This window comes from Tetranychus urticae, chromosome 1 (assembly GCF_039701765.1).
Source record: "Tetranychus urticae isolate SD_2017Ah chromosome 1, NJAU_TeUrti_SD_1.0, whole genome shotgun sequence".
In the NCBI taxonomy this organism is placed as follows: Eukaryota; Metazoa; Arthropoda; class Arachnida; order Trombidiformes; family Tetranychidae; genus Tetranychus; species Tetranychus urticae.
This window is the reverse complement of record NC_142958.1, coordinates 6007536-6033682: the sequence shown is the minus strand read 5'-3', so window position 1 is coordinate 6033682 and position 26147 is coordinate 6007536. Positions and strand designations below refer to the sequence as shown.

At 31.7% G+C, this 26147-nt stretch overlaps 6 protein-coding genes and 2 long non-coding RNA genes across 10 annotated transcripts; 4 read left to right on the top strand and 4 right to left on the bottom strand.

The window, feature by feature from the left end:
* Positions 1-251: 251 nt before the first annotated feature.
* Positions 252-2997, bottom strand: LOC107362511 (activator of 90 kDa heat shock protein ATPase homolog 1). The gene is made up of 2 exons (XM_015929598.3): positions 2800-2997; positions 252-1750 (listed from the first exon to the last, which is right to left on the bottom strand). Exons 1-2 carry the CDS (start codon positions 2877-2879, stop codon positions 784-786), a joined length of 1047 nt encoding a protein of 348 aa, XP_015785084.1. The 5' UTR covers positions 2880-2997; the 3' UTR covers positions 252-783.
* Positions 2998-3705: 708 nt separating this feature from the next.
* On the bottom strand, positions 3706-4871 carry mad2 (mitotic arrest deficient 2). Its single transcript, XM_015929599.3, has 2 exons — positions 4748-4871; positions 3706-4585 (listed from the first exon to the last, which is right to left on the bottom strand). The coding sequence occupies exons 1-2, from the start codon at positions 4812-4814 to the stop codon at positions 4044-4046; spliced, it is 609 nt and encodes a 202-aa protein (XP_015785085.1). The 5' UTR covers positions 4815-4871; the 3' UTR covers positions 3706-4043.
* A 692-nt stretch (positions 4872-5563) lies between these two features.
* Positions 5564-8198, top strand: LOC107362510 (uncharacterized). Its single transcript, XM_015929597.3, has 3 exons — positions 5564-6006; positions 6090-7417; positions 7478-8198. Exons 1-3 carry the CDS (start codon positions 5751-5753, stop codon positions 8015-8017), a joined length of 2124 nt encoding a protein of 707 aa, XP_015785083.1. The 5' UTR covers positions 5564-5750; the 3' UTR covers positions 8018-8198.
* Positions 8199-11357: 3159 nt separating this feature from the next.
* LOC107362745 (uncharacterized) lies at positions 11358-13824 on the top strand. Its single transcript, XM_015929867.3, has 3 exons — positions 11358-11702; positions 11791-13115; positions 13199-13824. The coding sequence occupies exons 1-3, from the start codon at positions 11447-11449 to the stop codon at positions 13667-13669; spliced, it is 2052 nt and encodes a 683-aa protein (XP_015785353.2). The 5' UTR covers positions 11358-11446; the 3' UTR covers positions 13670-13824.
* A 626-nt stretch (positions 13825-14450) lies between these two features.
* Positions 14451-17271, bottom strand: LOC149094440 (uncharacterized). Its single transcript, XR_016198171.1, has 2 exons — positions 16924-17271; positions 14451-16852 (listed from the first exon to the last, which is right to left on the bottom strand). It is a non-coding gene; the product is annotated as an uncharacterized LOC149094440 (long non-coding RNA).
* Positions 17272-17454: 183 nt separating this feature from the next.
* Positions 17455-21320, top strand: LOC107362744 (uncharacterized). Of its 3 annotated transcripts, none has more exons than XM_089266774.1 (4): positions 17455-17677; positions 17886-18362; positions 19122-20446; positions 20554-21320. In XM_089266774.1, the coding sequence occupies exons 2-4, from the start codon at positions 18107-18109 to the stop codon at positions 21082-21084; spliced, it is 2112 nt and encodes a 703-aa protein (XP_089122900.1). In that variant the 5' UTR covers positions 17455-17677; positions 17886-18106; the 3' UTR covers positions 21085-21320. The 3 variants fall into 3 exon arrangements, with proteins under 3 accessions (XP_089122900.1, XP_089122899.1, XP_025016667.2); XM_089266773.1 differs by having other exon boundaries at positions 17882-18362; XM_025160899.2 differs by lacking the exon at positions 17455-17677 and having other exon boundaries at positions 17868-18362.
* A 681-nt stretch (positions 21321-22001) lies between these two features.
* On the top strand, positions 22002-23410 carry LOC107362715 (uncharacterized). The gene is made up of 2 exons (XR_016198168.1): positions 22002-22091; positions 22188-23410. It is a non-coding gene; the product is annotated as an uncharacterized LOC107362715 (long non-coding RNA).
* Positions 23411-23780: 370 nt separating this feature from the next.
* PpV (Protein phosphatase V) lies at positions 23781-26026 on the bottom strand. The gene is made up of 6 exons (XM_015929832.3): positions 25874-26026; positions 25467-25628; positions 25215-25356; positions 24745-24824; positions 24464-24673; positions 23781-24397 (listed from the first exon to the last, which is right to left on the bottom strand). Exons 1-6 carry the CDS (start codon positions 25940-25942, stop codon positions 24149-24151), a joined length of 912 nt encoding a protein of 303 aa, XP_015785318.1. The 5' UTR covers positions 25943-26026; the 3' UTR covers positions 23781-24148.
* Positions 26027-26147: the final 121 nt, after the last annotated feature.

The window sequence follows — 26147 nt, the reverse complement described above, 5'->3', positions numbered from 1 at the left end:
GGACAACTCTTGTAGCAATCCCTTTCCTTGAACGGTCATGCTTTATGAAGCCATCTGTTAGATTCTGCTCTTGAGTATATTCGGTACCCTTATTCCTGTTTAATTGCAAACAAATTGCAAACAAAGAGCGAGATTTTAGAACTGAGCGCAAGATATTCACTTTTTATTTCGCCTTATTACTTCGAGGACAGCTTTCCATGAGTTAGAAATATAATCATAGAGAATATTTGAAATGATATGAAATTATTGAATTGGATGTATATTCATCTTCTCGGTTTTATTTAATTCGATTATCTTCTTTCGTTAACAATGTTTCAAAATTTTCAGATGGAAAAGAAAAAAATCATCTTAAGTCTATTGACTACTTGAACAGTTGTCAATCCAATTTTTATGAAAATGGTGAATTAGCTTCCAGCTTTGTTGAAACCAAAAGAGTTTGTGGAAAAACTGGTTCTTGTAATATCTTTTGGACACATAGCTCGAAAAATATAAACCTCCTTATCGATTGGTGCGGTCCTATGGTGAAATTGACTAAAGATTGGTCAAGAATACATGTCAAGTAAAACGAGTACTGTTAATTACGGTCATTATGAGCCAAAGAAAAGTGAAGATAATCGCAGCAATGGGCTAACAGAAGAAGTTACTGGCATATTTTAGGATTGAAGACCAAATAGAGAAAATTATTCGATACAAAAAGTTCCCTGTTAAATTATCGTTCAAATTCCACTGAAATTTAAATGAAAAGATGATCAACAAAGAAGATATTTTCAGGTAGGATTTTCGTTAATAAAGAGCTGCACCAAATCCGAAAGTCCTCTTTATTGATTCAAAATAGTAAGTTCTCCATCCTGTTTCAGTCCTTTCATAATCAGAACTTGGTACTCCTGTTTGCTCCACAGTAATAATAGTTTCATCCGATTTTTCATCAAATGTTATATTTACATCTGAAAAATGATTCTCTGGCCAGGCTTTAAATCTCCATTTTTGTTGAATACATGTGTGAGGTTGCAATTTGGTAAAAGTTCCGTTTATATTTCCATCGAATAGACTAAATTTTCCACCTTCGTGAGGTTCGACGATTGCATTTCCTCTGGTGAATGCAGAAACTAATTCAGGTACAGTGAAGGAATTGAAAAGCTCTTCTGCTCGGCATTTCATATGATCGGTAAGTTTAACTGTTTTAAAAGATTGCGATTTAACTTCATCATCTTTGGGGTCTTTATTAAGACCATTAATCTTGGTAGAATTAGATTTCACGTGCGATTTACCAACATGCTTGATAACGCTTCCGCCCTGCTTTGCATCTTTTGTAGGCAAAATTAAATCTTTGGCGAAATCTTGCTTCAATTCTCTAATATAATCTCCGAGTTTGTTTTGAATCAATGTGGTTCCTTTATGTCTCATTAGTTCTTTCAAAGCATCACCATCAACAGTGTTCTCGCCCTTTTTCACGAAAACTTGAACTTCAATTTCTTCTGGGTCATTTTCTTCGGACAAATTGGGTATTTCGATTTCGCCTGTGACAGTTTTCTCTGCAGTCGATCCATTTAAGTTACCTTCCCATTTAGCTTTTATATTCCACTCGTAAAAGAAGATTAACTTTGCTTTACGATTATTGGCGAAAGCTTCACCTTCTATGCTTGAAATTTCGGTTAGTTTGCATGTTCCAAGACCAGATTCGTCAATTATCAAGTTCTCGAGAAGACTTTTAATTTTATTTTTAGACCATTCAGTTGCATTTTTTTCAGTCCTGAAGAGAAAAAGTTCGAAAGCAATTATTAGTAAAGGATTATCAAAAAAGAATGTCATATTGATTTGAGGAAATTAGACATGAAATGAAGAGAGGAGATACAAAAATCTTATGGCTTATGTTAAAAAGCGTCAGCTTAACTGCTTTTGAAAAAATAAATGTGTCTTTGTTTACGCAGCAAAAAGTTTTGCAACTGACATGGGGATATGAAATTATATAACAATTAACCTGAAGCTAAATCAAAAAATATCAAACAAACAAGCAAACTTGAAACAGGGAGATCAAAGTGTGGCTAGAAAAGTTAGATCTAGATCTTTCGATCATCTGTTTTTTGACTTTTTACTTATGACATCTCAAAACTGCGACTCAAATGAATGATAAACAAGAATCATGAACTTGTGAAGATTGTGATACATCGATAGTGGTGCATTTATCAAACAATTGCAGTTGAACGTATTATACATGCATAATCTTAACGTAACGCTTTGCTCCAACTGATTCATTGATTTTTCCCTCTTTATGACTTTGAAAGCACTATTTGGTCTGTGAGTCAATTTGATATGAGGACCCAAAGGAAAGCTTGATGAGAAATATTAGCAAAAAATCCAGAAAATCAGAAATAGAAAACGGAAAACATAAAGCACAGAACGCAAACTATTCTATACAAAAAGGCTTAGGTTGGTGAAGATTATTCACATGAAACATGGTAAATGTTTAGCTAAGCCGTCAATTGAAAGTAGCCTCGATAAAAAACCTAGCCTACATAATCATACAGATAATGAAACAATGAATAAGTAGTACAAAAATAAGCACAGAAGAAATAAAAAATACTCAAAGATTATGGATCAGCTGCTTAGGCAGACACCCAATGCCTTATAAAAAAATATTTACATTTCTGGATAACCTCTAATCTATGCAAGTAACTAATCTAGACTACAATTTATTAAAATTAGATTAGACTGACTGATATTTTAATACATGGAAATATAAACATGACAAAAACAAGACAGAGAAAAAAATAAAATAAATAATCAGTAAGAAAAACATACCAATGCCAATTATTAACATTTGCAGCATCAGGTCTCTCCTCAACAATCCATCTAGGATCAGCTTCCTCTGGTCGGGCCATGATTTTTGACAATAAATATTATAGATGAACAATTGACTTAATCACAATTTCACTGGTAATTAGATAAGGTGGTGGTTGAAATGTGTTTGAAAGGGAAATCCAAAACCAGTTTTAAACAAAAATATCACAAAGAAAAAGCAATCAGATGTTAAAGAGAGAGATAAAGAGAGAGAGAGAGAGGGAGAGTAACACGAGTAGAGGTAAAATGGAAAAGGTTTATGTATTAAACGAATAAGTAGACAGGATTGAATTAGACTTAGAGAGTTAATCCTTACAAGATTGAATAATTTTGTGGAAAAGATACTTTTTTTTATTGATAAACTAAATTAATCAGTCGAGTAAAAAAACAGATATTTAGGAGATTGTATTGAAACACATAAAACCAAACTCAATAATCTATAATAAGTTTAAACAAGGATACAGTAGCAAGTTCAAACACTTTATTCTAGAAAGTTCGTTTCTTTCAGGGTTACACCTTTATTCTAGCGTTTTCATTAAATTGTCTCATATCAAAATAGCCCATTATATAATTTATTTACCCGTAAAGTTGATTAAAGTCAAGTTAATGTAAACCAAGATTTGCTTGAAAAAAATAAATTCACATTAGCTTTTGTAGATTTTGTTCGTTACATTTTAATTTCTTTCTAATTTGGTATAATCTTTGTTGTCAATAGATCAGCAATTCATAAGCTATGTTTATTATAATTACTAATCCCAATACTAATAATAATACTGATTTTAATATAAATATCTCACTTACTACATTTGCTTCATCTTTTGACAGCTTGACATTGGAAATTAATTTCAGGAAAAACCAACACCTTACTTAATAGAAAATGTCTTTTTCTTTATTATAATACATGTATTGATTTATTTTATCAACCTAAATCATATTCAATTGTATTCGATAACATTCTGACTTAAAAATACGTCGGAATCACAATTTGATATTCTATACAGAAAGACACTGTTGTATGAATAAAAATTTTTTTGGTCCTTTTGAAATATTAAAATGTATTCACATAAGATAAAAGATAATACAGAATAGTAAAAATTTTTGAAATTGAGGTAATAAACAATAAGATCCAAGGATTAAATCAAGATCCATTTTGATGCAGAAAAGCCGTTTGAAGCGTTTTTCAAATTTTCAAAATTATGTTCGCTTCAAACCGCTTCTTTCTTGTAAGCAACAATTGTATCGATTTCGTGGATTCCTGTACTGAAGCTTCTCAATTGGACTTTTTCTTCTCTGGCAATTATTGGTGGTTTACCATCACTCCACTGGTCCGATGGAAGAAGGGTGTTTTTGTCAGTGTACAACAAAATATCAAAGCAACAAAGTTTATCAATGAAAGGTAGGAAGCTAACTGAAGCTGTAATCTGACGGATCACATCGCGAATATTTTTCTGAATCTCATTGAGATCAGTTTTCTCATTGGTAACTTCGTCGTCATTGGTTGTTAATTCAATTTTAAAATCCCACTTTTCGATTGTTTCGTTTGTTCTAACATCAACAATTACCAAAACAAGTCTATGAACACATTTATCCAGAGTAAATTTCTGTAGCTGAGTTAAAATTGTTCTAATAAACTTTTTAACTTCCTCATTATTGGTCAACATCACTGGAATGCCATACTTCTGAACTTGGACGAAATGGTCATTTGGGTAGATGCCACGCTGAAAAAGGATAGAGTTTATTCCAAATTCTGTTGATAAATGAGAAGAAAAGCAATAATTAATCAATCAAAAAATAATAAATCAAATTAAAAGATGAAAAGACAAAGAAATGCAAAGTGAAAACAAAAAAAAGCGTTAAATAAACGGATTGAAAATGAGATAAAGCAAAGCATAAACAAAAATATACTAACCAAGAAATTCAGTAACAATTGCAACAGATCCTTTCAGGGTAATAGATGATTTGGCAGCTGGAGACATGATTAAAATTGTTTATAGTATAGAATCAACTAGATTCAATAAAAACAAATGTAAAAAAGATTAGATCAAATAAGACAGTAGTTTATAACCGACTTTTAAAACAAATTTAGCGGTTACTATGAACCAGGTGATGCTGTATTCCCTTAAAGTAAACAGCATAAAAAGCATGAAGCATAAGTTATATCTAACACTTATCTTTGCATTCAAATTTTCTTTGATCGTTAATATTAAAGTACAATTATCACAATTTAAATATATTTCTAATCAAAATCAAAGAGTAAAGTAACCTACAAAGTAAATTATTTCCTTTTTTCAAATTATGAACCAATTACACTTGATAAATCAAGAAAATAGAGCATCGACTTGCCAACTTTTGTAATCCAAAGTAAAACAAATATTTGGTTGAATTGGACAATCAATTGTTTTCAATCCAATTGGTTAAATTAAATTTTAATGTTTTCAGTAAACACTGAATTAATTCAACTGTCAAAAGCAGTAAACATTTTATTTTGATTGGCCAATGTTGCTTCTTTACTCCAGTTTACTGTTAAAAAGTTTAAAATTTTTATCTTCTGAGACTTCAAAAATCGTCCAATGGTGTTAGAGATTGTTATCAACAAAACTATTTTATCCAGGCTTCCAATCAATATCCCTTGAGAAATGATCAAAAAACGTTGCTTTGTCACCTGATGTCTAATCATCTATTTATTAACCCTTCTAGTTGAACAATCTAGTCATACCAAGTTTACTATCGAACGTTGATGAAGTATAATTTTTGACTTAAAGTGATTATTGTTTTATCTCTATGCCCATTGTGTAATTCATTGTTTTCCCGCTTCATCTATACATTCAATGTTACTTACTTTAATCCACAATTTTATATTAAACGTTAGAAATTATTGACTTTTATCCCTTTGACCATCAACCTAATTAAAAATGTGGTTTATTGCTCTATCAACTTTTATGAAAATTGGACTATTTACCTGTATGGTCAAATCTACTGAATCTCGTTACATTGACTCGTGGCTTAAAGTCGAAAATGCTACTCATCATAATGTTATAAATTACGTTCGTAAATATGAAAATGACTTTTTATCAACCATCCAATCTGATAGTTTGAGCTCGCAATGTCGCTCAGCGCTGATTGATTATAAAAATGGTCTTCTTAATTTTGAATTAACATCTGTTGGACGTAAGTTACCCTTTTGTACCTTTTGACCTTTTTGACCCTTTTACTTCTTTCAACTCTAAACTGATTTTTATTTCCTTATTTAGGACTCGATTCAAGCGGTAAATGGCCAAGTGGATTACTATCAGGAACATTTACTGATTTAGGATCATTTGATACTTGTGTATCATTAGATTCTAGTCAGTATTGTCTTCTCTATACAAATGTACCTCTATTCAACGAGACTGGTTATGAAGGTTTTATGCGCCCATATGATAGTCGATTGTTCAATTTCACAAGTGAACCATTCAAATATTTTCAAAAATATATTCATTTTCTTCGCCGAATGAACATTACGACTGGTTTGTGTGTTCCTAATGAATGTTCAAGAGAAGAGTTGACTTTCATTGTCGGTAAACTCTACGAAAAATTAAGTCCTGGATTTACTGCTAATGTGGATCTCTGTTATTCTAAACCAAAGAGCGTATTGTGGAAACCATCTGAAGTCATTGGACTGGCAATTATTTTAATAATAGTAGCTCTCAATATTACCGGTCTTTTCGTGTCAAAAAATTGTATTGTAGGAGAATGCTTCAACTGTGGCGCGAATCTTCGAAAACTACTCACAGTTTCAAGTTCATCTGGCGAAACAATAGATTTTATTGATGGAATCAAAGTCTTTACTATGGTTCTTGTCGTTATTTCACATTTTCAAATGGGAAATATGTATAATCTGTACAAGGAATCTTTTAATTTCATCGAGATCGCCTCTAATCCAGGTTTCATCTTTGTATATGTCGCTCCTTACACTGTTGATCTCTTCTTCATGGTAACCGGCTTGCTATTGGGCTATCATTACTTCTCCGGAAATCGAAGCTTCAACATTTTGAATTATATTACTGGGCGCTGGCTTCGTTTTGCTGCCCTTCTTGGATGGATAATTTGCTTGCAATTTGTGTTATTTGGTGAACATTTTCACAAATATTTCGGTGGACCTTTCTGGAGTGACCTTAGTGCCATTGGTTCCATCGTAAAGTCTTGTGAAAAAACCTGGTTTATGACCTTATTACTGAGTCAATTCTGGTTTGATAGCTCTGATAATGCCAATGTTTGTTTGTTATTTGATTGGTATCTTGCTGCCGATTTTATGCTTTCAATCTTGTTTTTGTTGGTTTTGTTACCATTCCTTAAAAATTATCGTAAAATTGCTATCATTAATGCGTTCATTCTCGTTATTTCTGGACTTGTAATATCTGGACTCGGAATTCATTTTCTTGGTATTCCAACAACATGGATAGCTACGAATTACCAAATGAAACCATTAATCCAATACAGTTTTGATTTCAACTTGAAACCTTGGCCACATATGGGTCCATATTTTGTTGGAGTCATTTTTGGTTATATTTTATCCAACCAAAAATTATCACTATCGAAGGTATTTCCAATAATTTGATATTTTTATGAATAATTATTTACACTTTCATTTTTCTTCCAGATACTCCTAACTCTTGGATGGATTACAGGTCTCTTGTGTTTATCAGCTAATTTTATTTATGAATATATTGTTAATAGATTTGGAATCGATCCTGAATATCCAATTGCTCTAGCTTACGGCATTGCCTCCAAGACAATCTGGTCATTAGGCTGGGCTTGGATCATTTTAGTTCTTAAATTAGGTTATTTCCCAAGAGTTTCACGATTTCTTTCGCATCCAAGATTTAAAATATTATCCAGGATTAATTTGACTGTTCTATGTACCAACTTACTCATCATTCGACTTCGATCTGGCTCAACTCGAGTATTAACTTATCCATCATACACAGAAGCTCTGTTATTCCACTATCTTCCTTTGTATATAGTAATATATGCCATGGCCATTTTATCGGCGGTATTCGTCGAATTTCCAACCGTTAATTTGCTGAGAAGAGTTTTCTCCAGAAAACCAAGTAAAAACAACGACAAAACTCCTAGTGAGGACAATTCATCAGACATGCAGTTGGCTGTTACCAGAATAATTATTACTAATAACAGTTAATCAGATATAGACATGAATTCATATAATGATATATTTTACGCATATTATTTTCACCTGATACTCAGGTTTGACTTTCAAAAAGACAAAAATATCGACAGCTAATTTTATTGGCTATACAAATGTATTTTACATGTAAAACAACGAATTTGATTGTAATAATTACATCTATTTTTTCAAACAACTTGACTTGACTTGACCAATTTTTTCTCGCGATTTCATCTCAACTATCCGTTTCTTAAAATAATCAGTTTTTCATATATTACTCGATAATCATGTACCAATTAGTATAATTCCAACTATGCAGATGGTTAAGTTGAAGAGATTTCCTAATTCATAAACCATTGAATGGTACCATACTTAGGCTCCTAGAATAACCTAAAGCGAACTGTAGTGATGCGTTCATTTTAGCTCAAAATTTAATGGCAAAAAATGAACAAGTGTAGACAAGAGTGAATAGATAGTCTCGGTTTTAGACGAATATTGTCTTGGACAATTCAATTTTATTTCTTATCTAGGCCTCAGATACGTCTAGTTATGAAAATTATTGCCTATTCTTTTTGACATCCTCCTTTACCAAGATTTTTCCTCATTTTACAACCAAAAAAAATGAAAACCTTTACACTCAATCAATAAACTCCATTCAACTTCAAGGTAAGCAATGAGTGGACGCATTCAAATTATATTTAAATGGTTTGTGATATCCTTCAACATTACTAATTCAAATTATTCGAGTCATTAAAAGCATCTGTGTAAAATTTCGTGCTAAAAAGGAGGGAAAATCTTCTTTTCAGACCTATCTCCACTCGTGTTAAAGTATGGTAGAGTAGTAAGATAAATGTTTGCAAACTCAATTTCTGTAGCTGTATAATAATCTTTTGATCAAATTAAAACAATGCCAACTTGAATATTTCAATACAAGTTTATTTTGTACAAGTTCTTGATGCATACAGCAATATTCTAGAGTTTATTAAAAACAAAATTCAAGTCAGAAAATAATGCGACAGAAAATTTTGTGACTTCAAACCAAATCAAAAATTGGAATCTTGGACTTTTTCAAGATAATTTAGTGAGGGATTGATTGTATATCAAGATTTTCACATTGAACCGAAAAAAACATTTTATCAAAACATTGCACATCGTTTATGTAACGAAAAGATTTCAATATTTTATACCCAATAAACTCGGAGTTTAAAGGAGATCATAGATTTGATTCATTAACAAATAGACGATAAAATCAATGAATATATGATAAATACGCCTTAATTTTTCCATTATTAATTAGTCGCTTCCAAAGCTTTTAACGTGTCAAACTACAGGTAGGTGAAAAACACACCAATTCTTAGAAATGATTAAAGAGTGTTTCTCATTGTTGTTCATTTTTATCCTAATTAATTTTCAAGTTGAAGCTAAATGTAATGATGATTGTTTAACCAAAACTTATTGTATATCAAGTGATGGTTCTGGTGTTTGCTCAAACAATAATCTGGTTACAGCTCAATTCAAAGTGATTCCAGTTTTTGGTGAATATGATTATCTCCAATTAACCCTGAAAGGATATAATGTAGCCTCAAATGATGAAAAAACAATCAAAGCGAGCATTGGCAAACATCCTGCAAATTTATATACTTGTTATAAATCGTCTCTTGGGTCAACTTATGCAAGGTATGATCGAGGCAGCTTCAATTCAATAACTGGTTCATCGTATTACTTGGATGGTGTTTTATATTGTACTTGGATTTTCAATATTGATGATCCTATCTGGCCACAGGGTTTAGATCTGTTCAAAGACAGTTCACAATCAATAACACTTTATCACGACTCAATGGGAATCTCAGTTGCTCGAGACACTAGTCAGCTTCCTATTTATCACGCTCAGTATCTTAAGTGCTGCAATGAGGTTCATGGTAATGATGTGTTTCTGCTCAATTTTGACCAAACCGAAAAACAAATTCGCTATCAACTTTATTATTGGAAAGACAATGGTAATCAGTTGACTGTAACGCTAACGAGAAAAGATGGAATCAAATTACAATTTGAATCATATCGTTATGCAGGTGGAATAAAAGGTTACATTAGCAATGATACTGATCGAATTTCTATCGACAATCAACTTATAGAACCAGATATAATCGATTCCGAAATATGCTCATGGGCTACTCCTTTTGTGTTGGGTGATTCAAGTATCAATATTGATGCATCTAAAAGCGTCTTTGACTTGAAAGTGGAGGTTGACATGGTAATAGTTTACACTGAAAAAGGTGTTCAATTGAAAAATGCATCACATTTGCCCAAAATGAGCTTCATTTTGATTGCCTTTGCAGTTTTGTCTCAAATTGAATTGATTTCCTCATAAACTGGGCTTCTATCAAATAGTTTATCATCTAAAAGCGCAAATAAGAAAAGGAAAATCGAAATTCCAAAAGCTTAAAGTGCAAGGATGTTAGTTCGGTTAATACATTGAAAATTATTTTAATAAAACAAATGACAAATTTTTAGAGCTCAAAACTCGAAATCATTACCACAAAACAACTTTAATTTGACTATTTAAACACGATTCAATCTCAGCTAACCGTCTCTTGAAGTAATCAAATTTTTCAAAGATGCCTCGACAATCAATTTTTTGGAGAAACTTCATCTCAATCATTCTAATCGTGTATCAATGAATATAATCTTATACAATAAATTCATTACTAATGATGCTGTAATAAGTCATAGATTGCTATATTCTAGTGTAGACAAGTATTTTCGGGACGATTTGTCAATCTACATTTTCTAGCTAGTTAGGCATTAGATATGTTCAGTTATGCAAATCATTAACCCATTGTATGAGGAATTCGAGTTGCGATTTTCCTCATTATCCAGCTGAAAATATGCTAATTTAAATAAAATGTTAATTGCTGACTCAATTAATAAACTCCTTTCAACTTCAAGGTTAGCAATGAGAGGACGCTACAAATGGTATTTAAATGCTACAGTACTCGTTGTGTTTAACACCTCAAAAAACAAAAAAAATTTTCGTTCCGTTGTAAAAAATGAAGATTAAATCATATATTAGAATAAATTTAGAGATTAGCCCAGCGAACCATTGAATGCAATTTTGTAAGATTTTGCGATAAAAGAGGAGAACCTGCTTTTCAAGCCTAAACTAAACCTAGTAAACCTTCGCCACGATCACTTCAGAATCTTTGACGTTTTAAAATCAAATCATTTAAATGCAATAAATCCTGTCTAATCCGGCCTTTTCTAACTGTTCAAGTGATAACCGTAAATCAAAACAAATTTATTGAGTCATTCAATCGTTAGTTTATAAAAGAGACAAATTCTGTCGATTGGTTTCATTTGAAAATTTGTTCTCGTTGTGCACAATTTAGGTATTCATACATACATTTTTTCATTCTTAAATCAATCTAAATCAAGTAATTTTAAAGCATGTTCCTAAACTCGCTGTCAATTCTGGTAACATTTGGTTCAATCATCTATTTTATTCAACCAACTGAATCTCGTTACATTGACTCATGGCGTAAAATCGAAAATTTTACTCACCATAATGTAATCAATTACGTTCGTGAATATGAAAATGACTTTTTAACAATTCTGTCATCAATTGGTTTAAGCTCCAAGTGTCACTCGGCGTTGATCGACTATAGAAATGGTCTACTTAATTTTGATTTAACATCGGTTCAAAGTGGGTATCAATTTTGATTTTATTACTTTAGACCTAACTTTTTTCATTTGTGAATTGATTTTATAATAATGTTTTAAAATTTCTTTAGGGCTCGATTCAAGCGGTAAATGGCCAAGTGGATTACTATCAGGAACATTTACTGATTTAGGATCATTTGATACTTGTGTTTCATTAGATTCTAGTCAGTATTGTCTTCTCTATACAAATGTACCTCTATTCAACGAGACTGGTTATGAAGGTTTCATGCGCCCATACGATAGTCGATTGTTCAATTTCACAAGTGAACCATTCAAATATTTTCAAAAATATATTCATTTTCTTCGCCGAATGAACATTACGACTGGTTTGTGTGTTCCTAATGAATGTTCAAGAGAAGAGTTGACTTTCATTGTCGGTAAACTCTATGATAAATTCAACACTGGTCTAACAGCCGATGTTGATCTATGCTATTCAAGTCCAAGCAGCATACCATGGCGTCCATCTGAAGTGATTGGTCTTTCGATCATTTTGTTGATTATTTTTCTCAATTTCATAGGAACTCGTTCTCCTGACGATTCTCTTTTAGCTTCTTTCAATTGGTCAGAAAACTGCAAAAAGCTGTTTTCAATTAAACCATCAGCCGATGAATCGATGAACTTTCTTGATGGTATCAAAGTACTCACCATGCTCCTAGTTATAATAATTCATTTCCAAATGGGAAACATGTACAACTTGTACATAGATTCATTCAAATTGATGCAAATTGCAAGCAATCCCATATTCATCTTCCTCTTTCTCGCGCCTTACACCGTTGACCTTTTCCTTATGGTAACTGGACTTCTCATGGGCTACTATTTCTTTTCTGGTAAAAGACGATTAAACTTGATTACTTATATAATTGGAAGATGGATTCGATTCGCCACGACTCTTGGATGGATTATATGTTTACAGTTCGTATTATTCAGCGAACATGTTCACAAATATTTTGGTGGACCTTTTTGGAGTGACTACAATGGAGTTGGTTCAATCGTTCAATCTTGTGAAAAAACATGGCTTCCAACATTGCTGTTGAATCAATTTTGGTTTGATAGTTCAAAAGATGTAAATGTCTGTCTTCTTTTCGATTGGTATCTTGCCGCTGATTTCACACTCGCTATTTTATTCCTATTTGTTCTGATACCTTACCTTAAAAATCACCCAAAACTGTCCATCATCAATACAATCATTTTAATTTTTGTTGGACTGGCCATATCAGGACTTGGAATCCATTTCCTTGGTATTCCGACAACATGGATTACCACGAATTACCAACGAAAAGCATTTTTACAATACAGCTTTGATTTTAATCTTAAACCTTGGCCTCATATAAGTCCATATTTCGTCGGAGTCCTATGCGGTTATATTTCATCTCGCCCTAAGCTTAAGCTATCTCAAGTTAGTTGAATATTTGGCATATTCTCTAATGGTTTATGCTTTCATTAGTACTTTTATTAATATTTTTTACTTTTTATTTAAAGTTTACTCTCGTCTTTGGTTGGTTAGTTTGCATATTTTGCCTGTCGTTGAACTTTACGTATGAATATGTAGTCAATCGATTTGGAATCGACCCTGAATATAAAATTGCATTGGCTTATGGTACGGTTTCAAAAACCATTTGGGCAATTGGTTGGGCTTGGATTATTTTGATTCTCAAATTGGGTTTTGCCTCATCAGTTTCCAATTTTCTCTCTCGTCCAACATTTCGCATTCTTTCCAGAATCAATCTTTCAGTACTATGTATTAATATGCTGATTATTCGTCTTCGATCTGCATCGGCTCGTACATTCATCTTTCCATCATCCAGTGATGTTTTGCTCTTCTATTATCTACCAATATACATAATAATCTATGCAGCTGCCATGGTATCAGCATTGCTAGTTGAATTTCCAACCGTCAACTTATTGAAGAGGCTCTTCTTGAAGCCAAAATCACGGCAACCTGAGACTTGAGACAAAATTATTGCACTTGCAGTCGACAGTTGCAGTGCGAAACAACACAGTCAACAAAAAATGGAAGTAAATCATCATGATTTATGAAATGCTTAATCAACTAATATTCAATACTCATTTGTTTCAATCAATCAATTGAAAACCTCGGAAAGAGTTTATTTCATCTCAGACTATTTTATAAATAAACAGCTATATTTTTTGTGCGAAAAATGATCGTCAGTATTACTGAACACTAATTTTCTTAGCAATCAAAATGTTTGTTACATACAAAACAACGAATTTGATTGTAATTGCATTTATTTTCTCAAACAACTTGATTCGACTATTTAAACACGATTCAATCCGTCTCTTGAAACAATCAAATTTTTCACAGCTACCTCGACAATCATGGACTAATGGATATAATTTCTATACAGTAAATGGTCAAGAGATTTCCCTTTTTATAAATCACTGAATGTAATCATACTATTGATTGTAATTACGCTCAACCTCATAATCATCATTTACCTGGTTTCAAGGAAAACAACAATATTTGTAAAAGTGATTTCAATTGTTCATAAATTGTGTAAACCTTTCAACTATATTTACCATATTTCTGTATTCCAAATGTAACCCTAAATTGACTTCAAGTAGTAATCTAACTCAATGATCCGACTCGATCCTCAAATCAAAATCAAACTAATCATGCTAATCGAAATGTCAACTTGATCAATAGATTCTCTTGAACTGACCATCAATTTAAGGTGAACGAAGGTTAGTAATGATTGAAAACTATCTAAATGTCATTATTTAAATTTTAATGGGCTAATCTCGTGATGTTATTCCAACAATTACAGTTCAATGGATTTTCTTGATAATTAATGACTTCGGGTTTGATTATTTTACAAGTGTATTGGGGTGCCGCAAATGAAGCTACCAAGTCTCAAATCCTGATAAATAGCTCATTAGAATATTATGATTAATAAAATTTATCAGTCAAATCTTGCTCATTAATTTGAATCTAGTTTTATAATCAAAAACATTGACGATTAGCGTTTCCTTTAACATTGAATTTCCATAGAAAGGATTTTGTTGAATGTTATTTTCAAATTTAAATAAAATGAAAAATCTCATAGAAAAGGGTAAAAAACGAGTTTTCCTTAACTTCAAATCTGAATAATTAAATGATGGCAATGATTAAAACTTGCAAATGTTGATAATTAATTAGATTGATTTCAAGCTTTCGACTGATGTTATTCATTTAACTCTTGACTGTTGATAGTTTTCAATCAACAATTTAATTTGATTAATAAACATTTTAAAAATGTTGATTTTATTTAAATAAATTACGTTAATAAATTAATCTGATTTTGGAAATAGAAACAAATTAAACTGAAAGATTCAATAAGTTGGTTATTAAGGTTTGAAACTAGGTAGCTTTATTTGTCCAATTTCATATGCAATTGCTCCTAGGTTGATCCTTATTCATTAATAAAATCAACCTCTTTCAGTAAATTGTGTCTTCTTTGTCCGACTTCAAATAGATGTTTTTGTAAGCGATTTATATCTGGTGCTATCCTGGTCAAAATGAGGTGACAATTTGGCAGATGAAGTGTATTAGTTTAGTCTGAAATGATATTCATTTGTGGATACATCAGCTTAGGGATGATTGAAAAGAGTACTCTAAAGGCTTTGAAAGTTTTGATGCGATCGCTTTCTCATCGCTCGAAATCACATCGTTTTGAATGAGCTCAACCTTCTAAAGATTCAAGTACTCGCTAAAAGATCGGCTGCCATTTACTGAAAGATTAAGACAGATTTTGGCCATTTTGCGAAGAAAGTGAATAGACCTCTTGAATTGCCAAAAGAGCTGATGCCGATGAAGTAATGCTAAACATGATTCTAATAACATCCAAATCTAAAGCCATATGAGTTGATCTAATTTAAATTGAATTTACATGGTTTTTAGTGTTGAAAGCTTGACTTGGAATCGATCTTTCAGTTTTTTGATCAGAGAATTGAACTGGATATTACTAAATATAATCGAAAATCAAGGTTTAACGTTATTTTATAATTTAAGCTTCTACTCTTTCACTTGAATCAAATTAACTTCGATCACAATTGACACTTCTTTTTCAAGATTATATCGTTTAAGTTTAATTACAGCATCAGTTACACTTTTTGTTTTAATTTTTCCAAATCGTATCTCAAATGGTTTTTGAGGCTTTTCATTGAGGCCTCAAGGACCATTCAATATAATCTTATTCGGATTAGAATTAAAAAGATAGCAAAATTTAACTGTAACTTTGCATAATTGAAGGAAAAAAACAAAAAAATGTATTTAGTTCCCTATTTTCATTCTCATTTACTATGTAAACTCATTATCATTTAAAATTATCAGCTAGTATTCTAGTTATTAGTTCTCTTGACAAACATGAATTGAAATGAAAGTAAATCATTAATCATTCAATTTACAAAGTCAATTGGTTTTACCTTTACCTTCAACAATCAGAACTGTTATGAAAATCTAAACTCGACTTTTTTACTCAATTATAATATACATATGTAGAAGGATTGGATTGAAGACAAAAAATTCCCAAAACTGTCTAGAACTTGAATTTTCTTTTCCATATTTCTTCAGTTTTCTATTAAATCTAATTGCCGGTAAACACGAGAGTTGAAATGATTGAATCAAAATGAATACAAATTGAACAATTCAAAAGGAAAAGTATGATTCTGAAAATGAATAAAAGATTGAATGATCAATTTCGCCGAGAGTTGAAAAAAATTGGTGTATCCTTTTTGTTAACATGGTTTGTAATTATGATGACGTTTTGTGAGATCAACCAACAACCAAGTAAGATTGAGAATACCAATTTAACAAGAAAATCTTTAAAATCTTTCCTTCCCATGATGATTTCAATTTGTTGCGTATTCCTTGAGTAGATGGGTCCAATCAATCAAAAGAATCATACGTAAGTCTCAATCTTGTCCATCAAAATTGCCTATGAAAATTGTCCATCTCAATCCATTTTGATTTTTGCAAACGAATCCAACAAGTTGTTGAAATGATCCAAACTACAGAGCACTCTTTGTAAAGCAATGCTCTCGTATTTTTGTTGAATTGCCCATGGCTATTTACCAATATTGAATAAAGGCTAGAAAAAGGTATTATCCAATAAAATTTTCAGCAAAAATCTTGATCTGAAAAGATGAAAGTCACTAAGTGAGTTGATTTGGGTTCACAAATTTCGTAGCAGAAAAAAACATCTTACCATTGGTGGATCTTTTGTCTTTACCTCGTTATGGTAGACATATTTGACCAGAAAACACAAAAGCATTGATACTTTGCTGTTAACAAACGATGGACACAGAGATAATTACATATTTTAACACCATAACATATATATTTCAATATCAAAACATATTTTAATAACAGTTGAAAAAAAGAAAAAATAAATCTACAGTTAAAATGAAAAATAAAAAGAAGAAAAACAAGAAAAAGATTATCAAGTTTACCCAAAACCAGAGGCAAAGCAAAGGTAAAGTAAGAAAGTAGAATGGAAAGGGAAAAGAAAAGGGGGAAAAACATAGATAAGATTATACTGTAAAAGAGGGAAAATTTTCCGCTGGTCTTGGTAACTTGATGTAAACCTCCCCTCCAAGCCTTTCTCCGGACAGTGAACTAAACCTAGAAAATGTTCACCACCAAGCAACATCGCCACTATCACCATCCATTTACATTATCAATCCCACCACCGATTCAGTCATCTTCTCCGCCTCAAACTCTATCAAAAAATTACATTTAATATAATTCTGTCCACAGTCTAGCCATTTTTGACTGTGTTAGTGATAACCGTAAATTAATGTGAAAGTGATAAGCTTTGAAAGCTCTACTTAACTAACCGAGTGAATTTAATTTATATTTGTGGATATGTTATTTTAATATTAACACTCCAATCAGTTAACTAATCTTGTCAATCATCATCGACTTTATGACCAATTCAAATATTTTTGGCAAGCCAAAAGGTAAGTCTTCTGATTTGTCTACTTTTTCATCTATTGCTTTCTCTTTACTCTTCTTTACTCTTCTTACCTTATCTAACCTTCAACCTTGAATTAACGGAAAATTACTCAATCTGGTTTTTGGGTATTATAATGTTAGACCTATTGCAGATTAATCTTGAAACCAAAAGGAATATGATATTAATTACAATAAATTATTTTGCTCAGGTAGACGTTAGAGGAGCAAATTTTTCCATTTTGTGAACTTGAAATTAAACTTGTTCGCATCATTAGATCAGTTTGATGGTAATCTCAAATTAACTGTGATCCTGTTTTTAATGAATTGTCTACAACTTGCTTTCATTTGATAATTTGTTCCCGTTGTATTCACAATTTGACTGGAAACTGTTTTTTTTCATTCTTAAATCAATCTAAATCAAGTAATTTTAAAGCATGTTCCTAAACTCGCTGTCAATTCTGGTAACATTTGGTTCAATCATCTATTTTATTCAATCAACTGAATCTCGTTACATTGACTCATGGCGTAAAATCGAAAATTTTACTCACCATAATGTAATCAATTACGTTCGTGAATATGAAAATGACTTTTTAACAATTCTGCCATCAATTGGTTTAAGCTCCAAGTGTCACTCGGCGTTGGTCGACTATAAAAATGGTCTACTTAATTTTGATTTAACATCGGTTCAAAGTAAGTTGAATTCAAATACTTTTTTATTCATTTTTCATTGCTGAAAGTTTTAAACTTCATTGTAACTTGATTCGCTGTTGAAATAACTTAGAGGCCTTACTAAACACGTGAATGACTGCTCTAAGGCCATTTCAACACCTTCTATCAAACATTTAATATTTATTTAATCATGCCATTATTACTCTTATTATTAAATGAGTGCATTAATCCGAAATTGAAGCAGAGTCAAGTTTGCATGCGACTATCATTCGATTATCCTTGAATTTGACTTAATTTAGGATTAAAATAAAGTTTTAAGTTCCTCATTTATATATGATTTCATTAACTCGAGGGTTTTTGTATTCGATCATGGGTTGAAAACTAGAAGTTAGGCCTGATTCTGTTCCGTATCTCCCAGCAATGTTAAATGCAAAATTAAAAATGAAATAGAGAGAGAAAATTCAGAGAAATCAATTCAAAAATCAATGAATTTGCCATTTCGCAAACTAAATTTTATAATAAAATCATGAAAACGCCATGAAGGATACATAATTAGCCCTGCGGCATAATTAAGCTTCAAATTATAATACAATTGTGACGACTGATGAATAATTACTTCTAGTAGCCAAAGTTAAAAACGGTTTTCAAATTGTAAGATTCCAAGGATTAACAGCAGGGTTTTATTACATTATTGATAAATTTAATCATCAAACGTCTTACTCTAAGCGATTTAACGATATGATTTGTTTTAAATTGTTATTTATGCATTTATTTATTTAGGACTCGATTCAAGCGGTAAATGGCCAAGTGGATTACTATCAGGAACATTTACTGATTTAGGATCATTTGATACTTGTGTATCATTAGATTCTAGTCAGTATTGTCTTCTCTATACAAATGTACCTCTATTCAACGAGACTGGTTATGAAGGTTTTATGCGCCCATACGATAGTCGATTGTTCAATTTTACAAGTGAACCATTTAAATATTTTCAAAAATATATTCATTTTCTTCGTCGAATGAACATTACGACTGGTTTGTGTGTTCCTAATGAATGTTCAAGAGAAGAGTTGACTTTCATTGTCGGTGCACTCTATGATAGATTCAACACTGGTCTAACAGCCGATGTTGATCTATGCTATTCAAGTCCAATCAGCATACCTTGGCGTCCATCTGAAGTTATTGGTCTTTCGATCATTTTGTTGATTATTTTTCTCAATTTCGTAGGAACTCGTTGTCCTGACGATTCTCTTTTAGCTTCTTTTAATTGGTCAGAAAACTGCAAAAAGCTGTTTTCAATTAAACCATCAGCAGATGAATCGATGAACTTTCTTGATGGTATCAAAGTACTTACCATGTTTCTAGTTGTTTTATCACATTTCCAAATGGGAAACATGTACAACTTATACACAAATGCATTTGAATTCATACAAGTAGCAATAAATCCCATATTTATCCTGGTCTATCTCGCTCCTTACACCGTTGACCTTTTTATCATGGTAACTGGACTTCTCATGGGCTACTATTTCTTTTCTGGTAAGAGACGATTAAACTTGATTACTTATATAATTGGAAGATGGATTCGATTCGCCACGATTCTTGGTTGGATTATTTGCTTGCAATTCATATTATATGGTGAACATTTCCGTCATAAATTCGGAGGACCTTTGTGGGGTGACTACAATGGTGTTGGTTCAATCGTACAATCTTGTGAGAAAACATGGCTTCCTACATTGCTGTTGAATCAATTTTGGTTCGATAGCTCAAAAGATGTCAATGTCTGTCTTCTTTTCGATTGGTATCTTGCCGCTGATTTTACACTCGCTATTTTATTCCTATTTGTTCTGATACCTTACCTTAAAAATCACCCAAAACTGTCCATTATCAATACAATCATTTTAATTTTTGTTGGACTGGCCCTATCAGGACTTGGAATCCATTTCCTTGGTATTCCAACAACATGGATTACCACGAATTACCAACGAAAAGCATTTTTACAATACAGCTTTGATTTTAATCTTAAACCTTGGCCTCATATAAGTCCATATTTTGTCGGAGTCCTTTTCGGTTACTTTTTATCTCGACCTAAGCTCAAGTTGTCTCAAGTTAGTTGAATATTTCACTATTTTACTCATTTTCCTGAAACAGTTTTCTTCATTCGTTTATGCTTTCATTAATACTTTTATTAATATTTTTTACTTTTTATTTAAAGTTGACTCTTGGGTTTGGTTGGTTGGTTTGCCTATTTTGCCTTTCGTTGAACTTTACCTATGAATATGTAGTCAATCGATTTGGAATCGACCCTGAATATAAAATTGCATTGGCTTATGGTACGGTTTCAAAAACAATTTGGGCAATTGGTTGGGCTTGGATTATTTTGATTCTCAAATTGGGTTATGCTTCATCAGTTTCTAATTTTCTTTCTCGCCCAACATTTCGCATTCTTTCCAGAATAAATCTATCTGTACTTTGTACAAATCTTCTGATAATTCGTCTTCGATCTGCGACAGCTCGTACATTAACCTATCCATCATACAGTGACGTTTTTTGGTTCCATTACATACCAATGTACTTCATAATTTATTCAATCGCCATGTTATCTACATTGCTCATCGAGTTTCCAACAGTCAATTTATTGAAAAAACTATTCTCCAGTCCCCAGCAGCATGAGATCGAAGGAAACAACAATTGCAATAAAAAACAAGTGGTTGTTGATAAACAAGCAAAAGTGACCAATTGCTGAATAGTTAATCACTTAATACTTAGTATTCCATATTTGCACTCAATTCATTCAATCTGTATGGTCAATTAATCAATTGAATCTAATATTTGTAAAGTATTATCAATAAGTATTTAGTACTCTACTAATTTGTAAATAATAATAAAAAAATAATAAAAATCAATATAATCGAAAATAATACAATCATTTTACATTGAAAAAATAATTTTGGATAAATAAATTGAATTTCAATCAACACATATACTTAATGAGTATATCTGATTTAAGTAGTTAAACAATCGTCAGGGAATAAGTAGAATCATAATGTCTTGATATTTGCCTTTCAAGGGCTCGAAACAAAGGTGGCCTTTTAAAAATATTTACAAGTCAACGTTTCACCCTCTCCAAATCATTGACTAACTGCAAAATTAGACTATTGAACCAACTATCGTCATCTAAAAAGTAAATCAAACTCTTATTGAACAATGCAAATCGGAAAATTTCAGCGATGAAAATGCCTCATCAATTTTGAAAACCAAGTGATTGAATCTTGTTGAATGAACAAGACAAATCCTTAACCTCATCTATTGATAATAAACAATTCAAATTTGATTAAAACTCAATGAGTCGAGGTAATCCAGATTGAGCTTGTTTTTATAATAGTTCGGTTGATTAACCAAATAATAAAGTGTTTTATTAGATCCTTTTTGTTGATCCATAAAGAATCAAAATCGGTATTAGCTAGAAAAGACCAAAGGTTAATTTAATTTTTAAGAGAAGTTGGCAGATTGCAATCAAATAGATGACATGAAATTAAAATTACTACCAAAATGGTTATACAAGCAAAAGTTCATATTAATTTTCAATTTGATTGATTTGGCGCCCTTTATAAAGCTGCTTAATAAAAAGAAACAGTTGCTCTTAATCCTTTACATTTCACCTTTTAACACCTTGACTAGTAAGTGACTATTTTTCGTATAACTCCATGCTTATTGATTTTGACGCTGAATTTTTTTCATATTAAACATCGGGTCGATAGTTTACTTTAAATTTTGTGATAATTTTGAAGGCAAGTTTACCAATTCATAATAATATTGGCTAATTTTCATTTTGTAATTTTTTTTCAGCAAACAACAAATTCTTACATATTGGAAAGTGGCTGTTCACCGTACATTAATCGGGTCGTATCTTCGTTCAGTTTTTTATAATATTTAATCTATAGATGGACAGTTAAATTGTAAATGTAAAGATTCGTGTTTTCCAACTCAAAGAGGATTAATATCAGCTCAGACTGCATAAATATAAATACATCACATTAACCAGAAACTATGAGTAGTTCACAGTCTTGGTGCGCACAGTGCAAGAAACATACTTCCAGAATACCTAACTGTCACTCTTTGCAAGATCGCAATTTTCGTGAACCTCAATCACCTTCTCCGAAAAAGGCTTCAACCAGTGGCCAATCAAGTCTAAACTCACCGATAAAGCTGACTAAAAGCATTGACATCTTAAAGCCGCCGAGTGGAAAAATAGACGTCTTCTCAACTTTCTCTTCAAATGAAAGTGAAATACTTCAAAATTTTAACCATCCCAAAGTAGCTGTGAAAGTTCGTGGTGAAGAGTTTTCGCTGGCAAGTCAACTTTTCCCTATGTCACCTTGTACATTAATGAGGAGTAAATGGGCTGAAAAAATGGGCTTAATAGCTTATCCTATCATCGATGTAGAGTTTTCCAGGAAAAACTATCCACTGGATTGTAATGTCTGCGTACCAATCAAGTTTTATTACCGAAACAAATTTGTATTTGTGCCTGTTTTCATAGATCCGAGTTTATCGATCGACCTTCTTTTAGGCATGGATCTGCTGAGTTATGTTGAAGGTGTAAGCAGCGTTACAGACTTCTATGCGAAAAACATGCCATTAGGAGATAAGGAAAATTTCGGTTTTGAAATAGAGAGAGCAACAAGAACTGAAATCGATCGATTCTTTTATTCATGTTATAACGAAAGATACGATCAAAGTAAACTTGCTTTATATAAAACAGCCTCGCACAGAGACATTTTGCAAAAATTAACGTATGAACAACAATTACTTGCCGTAATCGAAAGATTGGAAGAGCTACAAAAAAAAATTTCGTCCTCAAGCTCAACTCCAAGTTCAAGTTCCTAATGGAAAGACATAATTGGGACAATACAAGTAGACAACAGACTGATTTTTATTCAACACATTAGTTTGACTTCGCATGCTGACCTAAAGGAAATTTTACTTAAGATTATCTAAATTTCTGATTTTTAATAAACTCTTTTCATCTTATAGCATAATACATTAAAGTCAACAGATTTACATTTCAATCTATCCTATCAAATCATATGTTTGAAATGAAAACATGATTGGATTTCAAGATGTTTTATTTTCATTCATTCATAGTGACTAGAAAATTATCAAACATGACTGTGGAATTTAATTTACTCTTGAGAATCTCTCAATTTATGAATTGGCAATTTTAATCAAATGGACATTTATTTCAAATAAAACATGAATCAATTTTATTTAATTCAAGAATTGAAACTTAGCATATGAAGGTAAGAAAATTAAAACAACTTAGAAAATCAGCTTATTATTGAAGTGTATTAAATCTCTTGAATTAGTAGCTGATTCTTGAGGATCTTAGGGAGAAGTAAAGGGTAAAAGTTTGCAGATGAAATTAGAGCGAAAAATTGATTTGGTCGGTATTAACTTTCATTGACTGGTGAGCATTTATTTGCACTGAATAGAGAATTAAAATAATTATTCATCTTTTGTAAGCATCTTCCTTAATACATGTATGAAAAAAAAGAAAACATGATAATAACAAAGAAAAAAAAACAAAGAATGTTGACTTTTGTTTCTTATACTGTCAGTTCAGCAACATTATCGTTATGATTTCACACTCATAGTTTATGTAGCTGAAAGGTCATTTTCATCGATATTGTGATCACGCGTAAAATTTCATGCTCTTATTAACAAAGAAAACCCTTTAACTGACTATCAAACCATGATTATTAGATTTGCACTAATTATAAATATGATTTTGTACATTTACACAATGATCATAGAAAATAAGGAGTAATAATACTTTTAGGAACCTCCCTCTCATGATCTGGTACTGCTGAGAATATTTTGACTGAACTAGTGTTAGCATCTTGGAAGGAAAGAATTGCAGCAACATTGCCACAGCGATAACAATAGTTGGGTGCAGACCAGACTGTTACCAATTGTTGATCGAACATGTATTTGTACCCTTCTTGTACCAGTTGATGAGCTCGACAAATTAACTTGAGATCATTCATATGCATAAACTAGGAAAAAAAGCGTAAAGTAAATAATAAGGAACATGATAAATGAATTTAGATCTTGAAAAATACCTCATTTGTGACTTTAAAACCAAAGAGCCAACCAGCTCCTCTAGGACTAACAGACCAAGTATCAATTTCATCAGGATCGGACCAAACGAGATCACAGAATGCACCTTTATAAGGTATTTCCTGGTTCCTTTCAATGGTTCGAACTTGATCTAATAAGTTAATTTCAGGAGATAATCCTCCATGAACACAGAGGATTTTATCATCAATTATCTGCACAGGAAACGAAATGCAAATTTGATTAATAAATTATTTTTACATGAAATATGTTGACATTTACTTACTGCAGCTATATTTAAGAGATCAAAAACTTTACAACAATACTTCCATCCATTTGCATTACCATATTTAGCTAAACATTCATCTGGAAAATAAAGAAAATTCTTGTGAGCCAAATCAGCTGTTATAAAGGTGATAAAGATGAAGATGAAAGAAAATTCTTTGCATAATTGAAAGGTACAATGCAGAGAAATTAAATTGGTATGATGGCGAAATTGAATAACTCTAGGTCCAGATAAATAATTGAATTGACGATGATGTACCAATCACATATCAAAGAAAGCACATGATATGGTTACCACATCATTCTATGATACACAATTCCGAAAACGATCTGAACATGATGTCATATTCCTTAATTTTGAGCCAAGCAATTCAAGTTGATAATCAAAAGCACGAGTGATCACTTAAATCACTATTGATGAGTTATCAGACACTGATAAAGTAAGTGTTTTCCTCTCCAAATTGAACTTACCATAAAAGCCGTAAACCCTTGTAATTTGTCTGCTTTCATGATTACCACGGAGTAGAGTGATTTTCTCTGGATATCTAGCTTTCAATAATAAAAGTCTAGTTAGAGTTTCTAAACTGAAGTAGCCTCTGTCCACAAAATCCCCCTGTATAAATAAACAACATGAACGTTAGATAAGTAAAACACGATTAAAATGTAAACCCTGTAACAAAGGCAACTGAAAAAGGTTATTGGCTAGCTTTCATAGCAACTCACCAAGAAGATATAATTTGTATCCCCTACTTCTCCACCCGTACGAAATAATTCTTGGAGATCATAAAATTGTCCATGAATGTCCCCACAGATAGTTACCGGTGTACTGACAGATTGGATATTGCTTTCCTCGAGCAATATTTCACTTACAGCATCACATAGTTGCTAAAAAATAAAAAAAAACAAAGGTTGATGAGCAATATCAAAGATAAAAACAAGCGAAGGTCGAGACTTGAAATTGGTAAACAATGGTCAAGATAATGAAGACAAATGAATAAGGATAGTGATGATAAAGTAATGAATTAATGATAATAATAGCGAGACCAATAAACAAAAATATTGATCAAGAAGGTAAAATGATACATTGAAAAAGCAATATGAAAAAGAGATGGAAAAAATTAGTGTCATACCTTTAAATCATTTTCTGGAAGATATCTACATTCTTTCGTTATTTCTAACCATTTATCAAGATCCGTCATTGTTCACTTTAATTATGAAACATCAACCCAATAAAATATTAAGTTAATTAAAATGACAAAAATAATAATAAACGGAAAGGCTACCAATGAAGGAAAACAATCACAACTAGATGGAGGGAGAGTAACACAAATTCAACTCAATGTTCTTTTGCCATACTGACTAGATGACACTTTTATCACAACCATTAGGTAACCAATCAATGAT